Raw genomic sequence first — 15,873 nt, forward strand, 5'->3', positions numbered from 1 at the left:
TGAAAGTGAGTGGCTTACACTTCATGACAGTTTTTCATTCTGTTGTTTGAGATTGAGGCCATTCAAAATGGTACTGCGGTTTAACAATAGAATAATACTCCAAATCTGGGCCAAATCATTCATGCTGGATAAAATATCTAATACTGTTCTTCGTTTTTCGAAGCATTTCTTACATATGCAATAAAAGAGAGTTTATTTTGTAGACAAGAGTTCCCTGCTTTGGTGGAGTAGCTCCAAAGGGAGGGGGCTTGACAGAAAAGTGACTCAGGGCTCGACTCCAACCCCTCCATTACCCCACTCTGCATCCGTACCTCTCTCTCATCACTTGTCTTTACACTGAAGCTTTCTGCTCTCGGGGAGCAACAACTCAAATATGCTCTGGTGGGAATTGTTTTTGCTCCTGGTCCTCGGAGTTGTCCGGGTCAGGAATCTGCCCAGCACAGACATGAGGATCATGCATGGTGAGGTGTCCTTTCCTTCTTAACACATCTTAGCCTCTCCGAGGTAGAGAATGGAAGGGTAGGCCTACAGCTAGACTTTATTTATTTATTATTTACTAATAATTCTTTACAACTGCCAGCTAGTGAGTCATAGTGATTTTAAAATTGAAAATCTACTTTAATCTATTTAAAATGTACTAAACTGATCATAACATAATCATATTGTACTCAATACGATGCGACTGTAAGACAACATATGATAATATCTCTTAATTGCCAAAATTACATCTTTACTTCATCCACCTTCCTCTCGCTCCTTGCCACCTCTTGCTAACTTCCAAAGCTAATCTCGCTAATCTCCAAACCTCAGCCCTGCCATTACAGCTGTCAGACCCAGCCCCCCAGGTTCTCTGTCCACTCTTCTGGACAAAGTTTGGGAGCAACTGCTATCGTTACTTCCCCCTTAATAAAACCTGGGCTGAAGCAGACTTCTACTGCGCAGAGTTCTCCAACGGTCTCAAATCAGCCAAGCTCACTTCCATCCATAGGTAAGACACACCATAATTATGCATTTCACCATAGGGAAGACACACAGAATCTACACATTTTACCAAAGGTAAAAGACACAGATACTACACATTTCAAACTAAGAGACAATGAAACTATCGGGTTCACCATAGAGAAGACCCTCCGTAACTACGTATCTTATTTTAACATGGATCCCTTTCAAGTTACAACCATATATTTCATTATATAGACATTTCTCTGAGCAGCCATGAGTGCCTTTGCATGAGAAACAATGCACACCTGTTTTGTCGAGGGTGGGTTTACAAACAGCTGTGCACGGGGAGAGATGTGCTGTGGCCAGAGATACAATTACCTGGGCTTACTGTTGACTTCGTAGCAGAGTGCCTTCTACTTTCTGAACTTATCTGTTATTTATTTGACTGATTTCCCATTTAATTTCTTAGACACTGTCTCGCACTCTCCCTTCTAGCTGGGAGGAGAATGTGTTTGTGTATGACCTGGTGAACAGCCAGATCCTGGGAATCCCCACGGATATCTGGATAGGACTGCATGACCGGAGACTGGTAATGTACACATGTGCTCACACACACACACATACAAACACACAAGAACCAATTCTGAATAAATAGATGGAATAATTGAAATGGGATCTAATGTAATTTCGAAATACAACTTGACGTTGATGCCTGTCTCCCCAAGGAGGGCACTCCTGAGTGGACCGACGGCTCTGTCTATCAGTACAGCTACTGGGATGGCAACCAGCCGGATGATGGCATCCACCGCATCCCACAAGAAGAGGACTGTGTGGAAATGTGGTTTCGTCAGAGCAGTGGTGAGAACACATTGGAAAAGAATGGCACGCATGCAAAATACACACCCAAAAAGTAATGACTCAATTGCACAATCCTAAAAATTAATTTATTTTAATCAAAAAAATGGTATATTTCAACCCCATTATGCATTATGAATGAAAAGGGGGTTAGAAAAAAATCCCCATTAATTATTCCTAGCAACAGCCCTGTTTAGATGTATTTATTAAATAATACATTAATCCTGGCGGTTTCACTTTTAGGGCTTTAACTCTACTATGGGAGGCTAGAGAGGGTTCCTACTGTCCATTGAATGGAAACGGCCTGTATTAATATTACTAGTTAGCGCAGAGTCAATGGCTAAAAGGAAACGCCCATACTGGCTGTCCAGCAGAATCATTGCTCAATTGATAATCATGGTCCAAAAATGAATGGGACTATTGTCGTATAATTGATTAGACATGATGTATCTGATTAAAAACATATTTGATCATGTGTGTGTGTGTGTGTGTGTGTGTGTGTGTGTGTGTGTGTGTGTGTGTGTGTGTGTGTGTGTGTGTGTGTGTGCGCGTGTGTGTGTGTGTGTGTGTGTGTGTGTGTGTGTGTGTGTGTGTGTGTGTGTGTGTGTGTGTATGTGTGTGTGTGTGTGTGTGTGTGTGTGTGTGTGTGTGTGTGTGTGTGTGTGTGTTTGTGTGTGTGTCTGTGTGTGTGTTTGTATGTCGCTGAGAGTTTGTGTGTGTGTGTGGGTGCGTGTGTGTGTGTGGGAGAGTTTGTTTGTGTGTGTGTGTGTGTATATATGTGTGTTTGTGTGTGTGTGTGTGTGTGTGTGTGTGTGTGTGTGTGTGTGTGTGTGTGTGTGTGTGTGTGTGTTTTACAGCACTGAGGTCATGGAATGACAACAGCTGTGAGAAGGCCTTTTCTTTTGTTTGCAAGATCCCCACCCTAGAGTACTAGCTCCTCCATTGGTCTCTCTCGGCAGAGGCTCTGTGGTCACCACCTCACTGTTCTTATTTTTAGTACACCATCAAACCTGTTAGTGACCTTTTGTGATTGTTAATATAAAAGTATAGTTCATACCTCTGTATTTCTCTTCTTGTAATCATTCTGTTGGCACCTTTGCATCAAATCAGTAGTTAGGCTCATCAAGGTGATGTGTTAAACAATATATGGAATATTTTGTAACAAGTCTTCACTGAAAAGGCGACTTGTTCACACATTCATTCATTCTTTCTTGAAGGGGTGATATCATGCCACCATGAGTGAGTGTACTTAGCTGTTACAAGCTGTTGGAAATTCTGCGTTTTCCTGTGTAAAGAAGTGGGATTCTCCACCTAGATGTATACTTGGTTGATCATTTTACCAGCCTACCCAGTGGTTTTAGCAAATGTTGCTTAGCTATCCATCATATATCGAGGTGGACACTCCCACAGAAAAAGGCTGATTTTCAAACGGCTTATAATGAATAATCAAACTCGCACCTTGTGGCATTATATTAAACCTCTAATAACAATAACTAGCTATGTTGCATAATATTTACCTTCACCCTTTTAAAAAATAGAAACTGTGTTATAGCCTTAAGAGGGATCTACCATCCCTCTAAAATTACATCTCCAGAGATGCCTGTTTTAATAGTCCTTTTATTGCTGAGATATAGGACTTCAGCCATGACCCCTGGTCAACAGGTCTGGGAAAGCTCTTCTGACATCTATCAAACGAACATGATGCCCTACAAGCTGAGGACTTTAAACACTGTATTTTGGTTTGTTCTATTACCAAGTCAATAATTCCAGCTTGTCAATTGCTGTGGTTGGCCAAGTGAGGCTTCAAAGGCCTTTGGAAATCAAAATTGGATAGAATTGGTACCCTTCTTTTGCATTGGACATGAATCAGTGTTTCTAATGATTTTCTACAATGATTTTGTAAACTACATACAATAAAAAGCTATTTTCCAGGAGTTATTCTATATTGGCTGGTTTATATCTTTACAGTTTCAGAGTACAACACAAAAAAGAATTGGGTGAGTTTTTTATTTTGTATCTTACCACAGTATTATTGCGAAACATACTAATATCAAGCAATGATATAACTTATAACCTGTTGACATGTCATTTGAGGCTTTGACGCCTATGAATGATTTGTGTGCGACCAAACGAGGATTTGCATAATTGTGTACATTGGAACAATATTGTAACAATGATTGACTGAACAATGAAGACTGAAAACACAGACACTATTGGGTCTTGAAACGGCGCAGCGATTGGACAGAGTGAACGTACATTCATATTGACGGATTCTATTAATTCAAGTGAAATAAAGGTGTTTGCATACATTGTATGTGCAGTTAAAGAATACTCTCTGCGCTATACACAATCTAGCAAGATGACTACATTAAGAAATAGACACAGATACTACAACAAGTACACATGTATTTAGACATATTGTTGAATATACCGTATATTGACAATGACAAGACAGATATAGACTTAGAGCAGAGACAAAATTACAGCAAAATGTTGAAGGAAATTACTCTCACATTTTCGACAAAAACATGTATATATTTTCATTTTATAAAAATGTTTTGTTACAAAATAAGTATATCTTCTTCTATTGAAGGAAATCACATGTAAATCCTTAACAATAATTCCTGTTTCTTCTTCCCTGAAATCTTCTTATGCCAACTTACCTTGCACGCTAACTCAAGTATATACAGCGGTAGATGTTAACTTTAATGTTGGCAATATCAATGTCAGCTGTACTAACAATCAGTGAAACATTTGAATATGAATTGGACAGTTCATATGATAGTTTAACTGTGATGAGTTGCATGACTCACACTGGGACAAAACACCAAAGCACTCGGGAAGGCTAGACTATAGAGGCCAACGTTTTCACCCTCAAGGGTAGAAATATGAACAAGATTTGGATTTAGATCTTAGGTAGATCTTTGTTCTGTTATGCAGAACAAATATCAACAAATACGTTCATTATTTGCTCTTTGTTACGCAGACATCATACAACTATTCTGTAACAGCTATTTAAAGAGTACATATAAGTGTATTTATTGTACATTGGTTATCATGTCGATAGGAACTTGCTCATCTGTAGTTCACCACTCAGTGTTCACCGCAGAAACCTCAAAGAACCTTCCAGTGTGCCACACTGAAACCACGCAAAAATTCAAGCTTGTCAGTAATCAAGTGTTTGGGCAGCTGCCCCCCCCCCCCCCCCCCGCCCCTCTCCATCAGTGGACCTCCAGGGAGGCGGGGGAGACGCGGTCGCACTCGGCCCGGGAGCGCAGGCTGTGCCACTGCTCCACGGGGGTCCGCTGGGAGGTCAGCAGGCGGCGCCAGTGGGACGTCTCCGGGGGGCCGGTGGAGAACTGGCCGATCACGACGCGGCCCACGAAGTCATTGCTGCTCTTCATGTTGTGGCCGTACACTGGAGCAGGGAACAAGAGACAACGTGAAAGAGGGGGAAGTAGTGAGCATCAGGAGTCAAGGGGAGTAGCAACCTTCTTCCAATCAGAAGCATTGATTTGCCGTCCTACTTGAATTGATTAATACCATTTCATCAGCAAACACATCTCCTATAAAGAATGGATTACATTTGTACACGTAGAAATTGTAAATACATTTAGCTTCAGGAGATATTAACATAATAATAATAATAATAATACATTTAATTTAGAGGCGCCTTTCAAAACACCCAAGGTCACCTTACAGAGCATAAACAATACTTTTATATTGTTTTAATCAACTTAATCACAATGATGTAATCCTAACCCAGTGAGCATTGATGACCCTTCCTGCAAGTGAAACTCTCAAATAGACAAGGAGGAACAATCATTGGGAGGAAAACCTTCCCCAGCCCTCTGCCTGATCCGTCTGTCAGTGGGATGACGGCCAGGGATACGTTTGGTGTTGGGTGGAGGACCTCCTCCCCCCCACCCAAAACACCTGCTACCCTTACCAGTGAAGACGAGGCTGGCTTCCCTCAGGTCCTCTCGTGAGACGTGGAAGCTGAAGGACTCGTTGTAGAACGGGTCAATGGTCCCTCGCATGCAGCAAGTCTTCTTGGTCTTCACCAACTTCAACCCTGCGACCAACTGCACCTTCACAAAGGGATCTGGGAGGAGAGCCATACGTTTAATGTTTAAATACTATGTCTTGGTCAAGTCGGTCATCTCCATCCTACTGCTATAAAAATAGACACTATGTCCATGTTTTTAACCGTCCAAATAATATCTTTCATATCGGACAATCGATCAATCAGTATGTTTACAGGCAGAGGGAGAACCCTCTTCTAACCCCCCCTTCAGCCACTGGGGATACCGGGTTCCCGATCATTTGCAAAGTCTTCCGGTATTGGGTATGGGGGTCTCGGTGGGAGGGAGGAATAATTACATCCAATCAGCAAATGTTTAGACATTTATGTTACACCCATTCAGCTTACATGCAAATGAATAAACAAGATCATGTTTGGTCCAAAATAAAAGCAAGTGCCTGTTTACTCGCTGCCTGGTCTTGAATTGAAGTGTTTAGATGGTGCACATCGACAGCAGGATGGGACTGAAGACAGGCAATGACGCACCTGAGCGCTGGCACATGTCCGTCTGCAGCAGCTGCTTGGCCTTGACGACGTCCACGTTGAGCCTTCCTGCGCTCGGCAGGTAGGTCAGGGACAGCAGCAGCTCCCCTAGCTCCACCTCATTCTGCAACCACAGAACATGAGAAGGAGCCACTCACTCTCATGACTCTGTACGGAACTCTGATCGTTGTGTGGCCTTTGTTGAGCTCAAAACACAACATCAAAGTCACAATGTACTACTTCTCCAAAATGCAAGCATGTTGTTTTACTGAAATGCATGGCTTTGTCTTTCACAATGCTGTGTGTAGCTGTTGGGGCAATTCAATTAAATATTAGTTATCATTTGGACCGGGACAGTCACGGACGTCCGCTGGCTTTGTTTCTGATCGGGGTCCAATTTTCAAAAGTTTTCATTAGACCTTATAATGTGTAGAAACACAGGAGACCATTCACATTGTGTGTACCCCAATCCGAAAAGATTTGGGACTAGTGCTTTGTGGATCGCATGGCTCTTGTGAGAGGCTGATGAAACTTAATTTTTATCTTCTGTGGTATCGTTGTTTCGGTTTATTCATTTATTAATGATGTATTATTATTCAGAGATACAAGGGAAAGAAGTTTGCACTCACTTGGAGATTGTTCATGAGGCATCTCTCGAATACCGGTTGAATCCAGTCTATATTAATCGTAGGCTTCAATGATAATAATGGCTATATCTTTGATGAACACTGTTACCATGCCTCTGCCTGTATGGGTGTGGGAAGACCGTACCTGTGAGCTGGGGACCAGGGCCCTCCACCAATGCCCCCCCTTGACCAGGTCCACATCACTCAGAGGCAGCGCCACCTTCCCTATGACACAGTGTCGGGAGAACTTGTCAAAATCCACCACAGACAGCAACAGCGTTCTCCTCTGGGCTTCCAGGAAGGGCATGTCGAAGGTGAAACGCTCCTCAAACACTGGATTCTGGGTCTTCCTCTTCACCCCCGTCTGGCGAGAGTTTTTGTGGTCGGGCAACAGGCTCAGCTTGACGTAGGGGTTGGAGTGGACAGCGTCCTGCCGGGTGCCATCACCACTCAGTGGAGGGGTAAGGTCGCGGGCCTCGATGACCCGCACACCCAAGTGCCTGTTGATGAGGTCGTATCTGGTTGGGTGGAGCAGGAAAAAGCATAATCAGTCAAATATCTTAACTCAACATTTTAAAGTCGTTATTTGCTATTCTCCATTACAGTGGTTCTCAAATGGGGGTACGCGCACGCCTAGGGGTACTTTTTGTGCCGGTGTAGGGGTGTAGTGTACTGCCTCTGAAAATATCTTAGAGGCAGTACACTTGTAGAAAAGGTTTGAGAATCACTCCTCTATTACATACTGGAAAAATTATCGACCAAAAAATAAATATGATTGGGAGTCAATCTGAAATGCTTTCTGTGACTTATTCCAAACGACTTGATGGGGTTTTAATGATGATGCTTACTGTGTGCTGAAATGGAGCATGCCCAGCTGGTACCGTAGGAGGATCTCATCGTCTGTCAACAAGTCCACGTCGTCACAGCTGGCCTTGTCAGAGTAGAGGCAGGGCTCCAGTTTGTCGCAGTACTGGCTGGGAGGGCTCTGGGACCTGCGTGCGGGCTGGACCGCCTCCCTCCGAGGTCCTGCGGCCCAGAGCTCCATGGGTTTGACGCTCACCATCAGAGCGCTTGGCTTCTGGTTCTCTGGAAAATGGGAGGAAGACAGTCGAAGCTCGAATGAAGAAGGTGTGGGTTTAAATTATATTTTTGCCCGGTCAGGATTTACACGTGACTTGTGTGCAATAATCCATATTAAGCCCTATAAAAAGACAGAGTAAAGTCATAGGATTTAAGTATACATCTTTAGGAGGCAACTCATATTTGAGACATCAACTGCATGCTGGTTTCTGTGTGGGGGATACAAAGCAGAGTTGTGTGCGTCATGTAGGAAGGTATTTCAACAGGCTGGTTGTCTGTCTTGGTTCGATGCAGATTGAGGGTTTTTTGTGGGGAGTGAAAGATTTGGAACGAATTGATTAAATATGCAGAATAATCGATTTGTGGATATTCCGCACTGCGACTTCCGCTGCCCTTATATGCTCTATCCAGGCGCCCCGCCTCGCCCAAAGCATCAGGAGTATCTCTGGTCTGTGTGAACACGTCTGATGCGGCTTCTCTCCTGCTGTGGGTCACGTCTGTTCATGGGAAACTGGGGACCGTCTCAGGACCCGATTCTCCACGAGTGCATGTGTGAAAGGCCTATCAGGCACAGAACACTGGACATTCTCTGGATAATACCTGGAGGGGTAGTATGTGTGAAAGGCCTATTAGGCACAGAACACTGGACATTCTCTGGATTATACCTGGAGGGGTAGTATGTGTGAATGGAAATGTCAGAATCCAGCCCTCCAGAGTTTAGTCCTCTTCCTCTCGTCGGCCGCTGCTCCTCACTGCCCACATCAATGTGCTCGAGGTCGCCGGGCCGAGGAAAGTGCTTTCACATTCATCTCACCTGGTGGGCGGCCGGCCAGGTTTGATCAGAGCAGACAGCGCGTCAGTGACGGCCGGCGGCTCAGGTGGACCTTTAAGCGTCCGGAGAGAACACCCACTGCAGCTGGTGGTTCTCCCTCAGCCCTCGGGATCTTCCCACGCGGCGGGTGGACGCGACATTGTTAATAACATGTCCTCAACCATTAACTATGATGTCTCTTATATGCTTTGTGTTTATTGAGAAGGTCATGTGCGCTTGTTTCGACTTTTATTCCATCGTCACATTTGTTTGATACACAGGGTGCTCACCGGCAAGCTAGAGCTTCTTGGCTGTTCTTTGTCGCTGTCTATGTCATGAAGGCTACCTCGTCTAGACTTCGCTTCATGCTAGTGTCCCAGCGTTACGCTGGGATTAAGAGGGACCGGTTATTGGCCTTGTTCTAGAATCTAGTGCTTCTTCGTTGCTTTTTTAAGACGATTTAGCTGCTCTTTCCATTTTTAGGCCTTCCAGAGAGTGCCTCCTAACGCCTCTCGTTGGGAGCAGGTGCATGGGTGGCCTTGCTGCTTGTCTTGGTTGACGGCTTGGGGTTTCCTAGCTCCGCCCCCTGGTATAGTGGACGTTGGAGAAGCCTTGTTGCTATGGATCGCCTATTTTTAATGGATTCTATGAAATAGGGGTTGAGTCAGAGGTTACAGACTCACTCTTTTCTCCTGATCATCACTTTGCCTGTTCTTAGGAGAATTCAGAGTTTTTATTTAGCTTTTGCATTTATTACATCCTCTGCTTATTGAGTCTGATGTGCCCTGAGACTTAGGTCTTAGAGACGTGGGTCCAGCAAGAGTACCTTGATCGGGCTCTGCTCGCAGCTTCACCTTAGCTGGTGGGTTTTTCCCACCAGCTGTACCCTCCAACTGCTGAAAGTATAGCATGGATTTGGTCTGAATCTCCCGGTGACCCATCGTGGTCAGACCATTACTTAAGAACACTCCATGGGCATGTACACACATTGGTGATTGTATCTTCTTTGTTTGTACCTTGTAGTTCTTTTGTGATTGGAAGTCACTTTGTCTTTGTAAGAGATGCATAATTAGATCAAGTAAAAACGACCCTGTTTGACTCTACTAACCCAAGGCCCACTCACCAGAGAGCTGTTGGGTGGAGCTGAAGGTGGAGATGGACATCTCGGAGGGGGAGTCGGTCAGGGTGGGGTTGTTGTGCTTCGGGACCAGGCTGTCCATTGTATTTTCAAGTGTAAAGTCCATGTTGCACGGATTCGTTCTAGGGAAAACAGTGTATTTATTGTATGTATAATATGTGTCTGTCTGTCTGTCTGTCTGTCTGTCTGTCTGTCTGTCTGTCTGTCTGTCTGTCTGTCTGTCTGTCTGTCTGTCTGTCTGTCTGTCTGTCTGTCTGTCTGTCTGTCTGTCTGTCTGTCTGTCTGTCTGTCTGTCTGTCTGTCTGTCTGTCTCTCTCTCTCTCTCTCTCTCTCTCTCTCTCTCTCTCTCTCTCTCTCTCTCTCTCTCTCTCTCTCTCTCTCTCTCTCTCTCTCTCTCTCTCTCTCTCTCTCTCTCTCTCTCTCTCTCTCTCTCTCTCTCTCTCTCTCTCTCTCTCTGTCTCTCTCTCTCTCTCCCCCCCCCCCCCCCCCTCTCTCTCTCTCTCCCCCCCCCCCTCTCTCTCTCTCTCTCTCTCTCTCAGGGAGGTGAGACTCACAGCCAGGCGGGGGTCAGGGCGGGGAAGGGCCCCAGTATCTCCACCTCCTCGTCGCTGGAGGAGTAGCAGACCCTCTCCCAGCACCTCAGCAGACAGGAGTGACAGGCCCAGCGGCACCAGAGGCAGTCTGACAGCGTGGGCAGCACGCCCTGCGTCGGGAGGGAGGGAGGGACACACATGTTGCGCGTCGTATAAATGAAGCCGTGGCTCTTCGTGAGATGGTTAAAGTGGTACAGAATCACCAGCCATTCGGCTTGGTTCCATCGATGTATATTTATCAAAGCGTTACCGTTTTTCTCAGTCGCTTTGGTACATTTTTCTCAAGTGTATTTCTCAAAACAATTCGTACAAATAGCAAAAGACCATGGATAACCTGCAGAAGCCAGTCTCTTGCTAAAATTCCTTAGTTCATCTCTCAAAAGTAAATATCTGTGTCAATGAACATGTCAGTGCCATCACAATGACAAGTCATTGTGTCATTGTATATGGAAAAGACAGTCAAATTGCTTAGTCATGTTCTGGAGGGATGTTCTGATGTGGCTAAAGTTTTGAAGACAATTATTGTAAATTGTAAGTTACACCCAGTGTATGTGGGAGATTGATTGCAAGAGACTGGACAAGATTCACATTTACGCTTTGACTGTTTGTACTGTAATTTGTTGACACACCATGTCATTGCTAGAAATGTGAACAAAGGACAATCTCCTCAGGGTAAACTGTAAATTCATTGCTGTGGGAATTACTGTAAAGTGCAGTCTTCCTCACTCCTCTTCCTCTTCTTCTTCTCTGTGGCTGTCGTCCAATTCCTTGTCCTTCCATTGTCAGACAATGAAACATTGTGTTGTGCTCCAGCTATATATATACTTGCCAGTTCATGGTTCATGAGAGGCACCTGTGATCTATTTCAGTAAGCTGGTTGATCGTTGGTTGATCTAACACTTCACACATTTCCCTTCTTTAAAGAAAGTCGAGATTCACCTGGTAGCAATTTACCAATTCAGGACAGATTTAGAAAAGAAGTCTAATGGAAATGTATAGAAATATGCTTGACATATTATGACAACTTTTTCAACCGTTTTGCATGTACAGACTTATGCAATGAACTAATGGTTAAATGTTGTGGGCGTGAGATTGTTCAATAGAGACCCATTACAATACATTTTGATCAACATGACATAAGCAATTGATAATGTAGGAAAGAGCAGAGAATTATACATAATTATTTTCATGAATGTACCACAAAGCATGTGCAACTTGTTCCAAGAAATGAGAAACTTTTTTTTTGATGTGCACAAGTGACACAATGATTGAACAGGTAGTTTTGAGAATTTCAATTCTGATCTGAGAAATGTACCAAAGCGACTGAGAAATTTGAAATTTTCACAAATTAGAAAGAATAAATAAATAAATAAATAAATATATATATGTATGTGAGTGCCTTAATAACTAAACTATAATTTTGAAACACGTCATCAAAGTGGTTAATGCCAAAGCTTGATGGAGGTATTGTAATAAACTGAAAAGTATTTGCTGCTGGATTATGGACTGCAGTCAGAACATATTGAGCTAACCATTGACAGATCGGAAAAGCTGGTCAATTTGTTAAAAAACATGATCGTACCATAGTAAAGAGTGGACAATACATTTACGTTAACTGTTACGTTACCATCGCCATGTTCTATGGAAGAACATGGCGATAACCATGTTCTTCCATGCTTCGTAATTTAACTTTAAAAAAAGCACACACACACACAGACACACACTCACGGACGGTGCATGTATCCATGTTTTTGGACACGCTTGTAATGTCAAGCTTAAGCCCATAGCTCCTATAATGGTAGAGGTTAAACTTGTGCAATATTTTTATTGTTTGCTCTGTACCTCGTCGGGTTCCAACTGTCCTTTTTCACACAGGCGATGTGAAGCAGAGGATCATGGGAATGAAGAGGAGATGAGAGAAAATTGTTTAGCAGTTTTACCTAAAGCCCAGTTCAGACCAAAGATTCACCTTAACACACATCGCGTGATGCTGACCTACTGTCTTGACAAAAATTAATCCGCCCAGAATTTTAAAATACTTTTTTTTTGGGGGGGAGAGAGAGCTGTATTTTTGTCGAGGTGCCGCTGAACAAAACACCGAACCCTGACCAACTCCCGACGAGCTGGCTGTTGACTTGCTTGGTTGACTCAGCCGCATATGTGTGAACATATGTGTGCATGTATGTGTAATACTTGTATGGTTGACTCCGCCATGCATAAGAAAGTAAACACATGTATATGTAAGTCGCTTTGCAGAAGAGCGTCTGCCAATATAAGTGAACATTTAGTTGATAAACCTTAGAATGTACTTCTACGACTTGGGTTAAGTTGAACGTTTCTATCTGTCTGTCCCTGCATTGCACCAAGGGGACATAAAATAGGGACAACCTTTATGGTTTTTTTGTGTCATTATCCTCTAAATTTCTCTTCTCCACTCTCCTCAATCATCCCTCTCCTTTGCTCCTCACACTCTGAATGCCCCATCCCGACCTTTGTCGTAATGTTGCTCTAGCAATTAGCTGTGGCTGTAGCCATAGCAACAGGACTGGCTTCTATGCCCTGCCCACCCAGAACTAATGCAGTCAGAGCTCGAGAGAGACAGAGAGATAAGAGAGAAACAGACTCAAAGATGCTCCGAGTGAGGGAGGTGGGCGAAAAGACAGGATCAAGGCAGAATTACTTTAGGTGATGAGGGATGAGAGGGCGGGAGAGACAGAGATATGAAGAGGAGAGCAGAAAGGCTGGACACGGGTAGAGGAGTTGGCACCCACGTCATACAATAGTCTACTGAGAATTACTATGAGGCAGGGTGGGACAGGCAATCATGCATCTCAATAGACACACACGTAAACAGAAAGGCCTTTAAATAGCCTTGAAAAACATGCATGAAACAAAGATGTAAGCTATAACCATGCGTCAGCTTTTTCCCTTAAGACCTACATGCTACACAATTAAAATGTTCTGCTTTATTGCAATTAAGGTGTCAAGTACTGTGGTTCTGAGGCCTATGTCATTTTGTTACATTTATGTAAAGTAAGTAAAATACATGTGATGAGAACGAATGTACCCTTTCAGCGATGTGGTGAGGAGACATGCAACAGGTGAACCCAGTACATGGACAGAGCTTGATCCATGCACTACAGCAGGTCTGTGACGTAGCCCCATGTGGAGAATAAATACTAAGAACGTTAAATTACTTGTTTTTTCCAAGAGAATACTGTACCATATCTCATACGTTTAAAAGCTTCCCTTGGCATTACTCACAACAACCTAAACAGTTACACACACAAGAAAGAATTAAGAACAAAACATGACTTCACTTCTTCACACCATTGAAACACCTTTAAGGAAATGTAATGGGGAGAACATACCGAGAGGAGCAGCATGGAGTAAATACAACATTTAGATAGAATCTACCGATGGGGAGGAGGAGGAGGATGGAAGAGAAGCCCAAGGGAGGCTGTGTCTGTTCTCTGCACAACAACAGGTGTCCGCGGAAGAGAGCAAGACGTGAACCACCGCCCAGACGTAGAGCCCAGCCTATCGTAGACTGAGTCTCCAGTTGACGTTGTGTTCGGACCGCAGGGGGAGCCTACCTGTGTGTACGCCATCGCGTCCCTTTCTCCAGGTCTCTCTGCTCTCATGGTACGGCACTCAGCCATGCCTCCCCCAGCTTCCTATCACTTTGATTCCAGAAAGATCCATTCCTTTCCCTCCAGGCTTCCTCTTCCTCATCTGGTGTACTTCCTTTGAATAAATGGCAGCATGATCTCACCACTCTGCCTCACACATCTATTCCATCTCCAGTCACTCTTCCCCTCTTCAACCCCACCCATCTCTCTCTCTCCCTCTCCCTCTCTCTCCCTCTCTCTCTCCCACTCTCTCATGAATGACTGTCATCATGGGAGACAGTCTGGCTGCCTGGTACAGGTTTGCCGACACCATAAGCTGGGAACACACAGAACCTGCACTTTCCCAGAGCCGTGCATGGTGCACGTTGTATAATGGAACAACACGTGCTCATGAAGCTAATTTTGTCTGCATATAAATTCATACACAGTGTATAGAAATCCATACACAGTTCATGTATTTCTGAATTTGTCAAGGGAAGAATACCAGTTGATCACTGAGTTACAAAATAGCTTTTTTTCAAGTAGCATGTACAGTTGTACTAATGAATAGCAAGGATACTAATGTACTGCATGAAAGTGAATTCTATTTTATGTATGTTATGTTGTGATGAATATATTTCAAATGATAAAGAAGTATCGTTTTGACAACTTTAGTTAAAATAAGTGTTAATGTTACTAAAAGGGTAGTAGGGCTAGTGTGAGTACTAGGGTTAGAATTAGTTATAGGGTTATTTTTGTAAGAGGAATAGGGTTAGTAAAGAGTGAGTGTAGTGCATAGTGATCAGGTTAGTGTTGGGGTAAGGGTTGGTTATAGGGTCAGTGTTAGTAATAGGGTTAGTTTGAATGATCAGGTTAGTGTTGGGGTAAGGGTTGGTTATAGGGTCAGTGTTAGTAATAGGGTTAGTTTGAATGATCAGGTTAGTGTTGGGGTAAGGGTTGGTTATAGGGTCAGTGTTAGTAATAGGGTTAGTTTGAATGATCAGGTTAGTGTTGGGGTAAGGGTTGGTTATAGGGTCAGTGTTAGTAATAGGGTTAGTTTGAATGATCAGGTTAGTGTTGGGGTAAGGGTTGGTTATAGGGTCAGTGTTAGTAATAGGGTTAGTTTGAATGATCAGGTTAGTGTTGGGGTAAGGGTTGGTTATAGGGTCAGTGTTAGTAATAGGGTTAGTTTGAATGATCAGGTTAGTGTTGGGGTAAGGGTTGGTTATAGGGTCAGTGTTAGTAATAGGGTTAGTTTGAATGATCAGGTTAGTGTTGGGGTAAGGGTTGGTTATAGGGTCAGTGTTAGTAATAGGGTTAGTTTGAATGATCAGGTTAGTGTTGGGGTAAGGGTTGGTTATGGGGTTAGTGTTAGTAATAGGGTTAGTTTGAATGATCAGGTTAGTGTTGGGGTAAGGGTTGGTTATAGGGTCAGTGTTAGTAATAGGGTTAGTTTGAATGATCAGGTTAGTGTTGGGGTAAGGGTTGGTTATAGGGTCAGTGTTAGTAATAGGGTTAGTTTGAATGATCAGGTTAGTGTTGGGGTAAGGGTTGGTTATAGGGTCAGTGTTAGTAATAGGGTTAGTTTGAATGATCAGGTTAGTGTTGGGGTAAGGGTTGGTTATAGGGTCAGTGTTAGTAATAGGGTTA

General features: G+C 43.6%; 2 protein-coding genes across 3 annotated transcripts; one reads left to right on the forward strand and one right to left on the reverse strand.

Moving 5' to 3' along the window:
- Nucleotides 1–281: 281 nt before the first annotated feature.
- On the forward strand, nt 282–3,731 carry clec19a (C-type lectin domain containing 19A). Of its 2 annotated transcripts, none has more exons than XM_060045985.1 (5): nt 282–461; nt 784–988; nt 1,438–1,531; nt 1,668–1,800; nt 2,655–3,731. In XM_060045985.1, the coding sequence occupies exons 1-5, from the start codon at nt 374–376 to the stop codon at nt 2,729–2,731; spliced, it is 597 nt and encodes a 198-aa protein (XP_059901968.1). In that variant the 5' UTR covers nt 282–373; the 3' UTR covers nt 2,732–3,731. The 2 variants fall into 2 exon arrangements, with proteins under 2 accessions (XP_059901968.1, XP_059901969.1); XM_060045986.1 differs by having other exon boundaries at nt 284–461; nt 811–988.
- A 1,287-nt stretch (nt 3,732–5,018) lies between these two features.
- On the reverse strand, nt 5,019–14,564 carry syt17 (synaptotagmin XVII). The gene is made up of 8 exons (XM_060068203.1): nt 14,209–14,564; nt 10,574–10,722; nt 10,005–10,141; nt 7,839–8,076; nt 7,136–7,508; nt 6,368–6,488; nt 5,747–5,902; nt 5,019–5,215 (listed from the first exon to the last, which is right to left on the reverse strand). Exons 1-8 carry the CDS (start codon nt 14,272–14,274, stop codon nt 5,019–5,021), a joined length of 1,437 nt encoding a protein of 478 aa, XP_059924186.1. The 5' UTR covers nt 14,275–14,564.
- Nucleotides 14,565–15,873: the final 1,309 nt, after the last annotated feature.

The sequence above is a fragment of the Gadus macrocephalus genome, chromosome 2 (genome assembly GCF_031168955.1).
Source record: "Gadus macrocephalus chromosome 2, ASM3116895v1".
In the NCBI taxonomy this organism is placed as follows: domain Eukaryota; kingdom Metazoa; phylum Chordata; class Actinopteri; order Gadiformes; family Gadidae; genus Gadus; species Gadus macrocephalus.

Bases quoted from the DNA above. Each gene is read 5' to 3' on its own strand.
- clec19a (XM_060045985.1), top strand. From the start codon at position 374: ATGCTCTGGTGGGAATTGTTTTTGCTCCTGGTCCTCGGAGTTGTCCGG. The intron at 462-783 runs GTGAGGTGTCCT...TAACTTCCAAAG, and splicing joins AGACATGAGGATCATGCATG to CTAATCTCGCTAATCTCCAA. The intron at 1,532-1,667 runs GTAATGTACACA...TGTCTCCCCAAG, and splicing joins GACTGCATGACCGGAGACTG to GAGGGCACTCCTGAGTGGAC.
- syt17 (XM_060068203.1), bottom strand. From the start codon at position 14,274: ATGGCTGAGTGCCGTACCATGAGAGCAGAGAGACCTGGAGAAAGGGAC. The intron at 5,903-6,367 runs GTGCGTCATTGC...CTCTCCTCCCAG, and splicing joins GGACATGTGCCAGCGCTCAG to ATCCCTTTGTGAAGGTGCAG. The intron at 5,216-5,746 runs GTAAGGGTAGCA...TCCCTGCTCCAG, and splicing joins AGCCAGCCTCGTCTTCACTG to TGTACGGCCACAACATGAAG.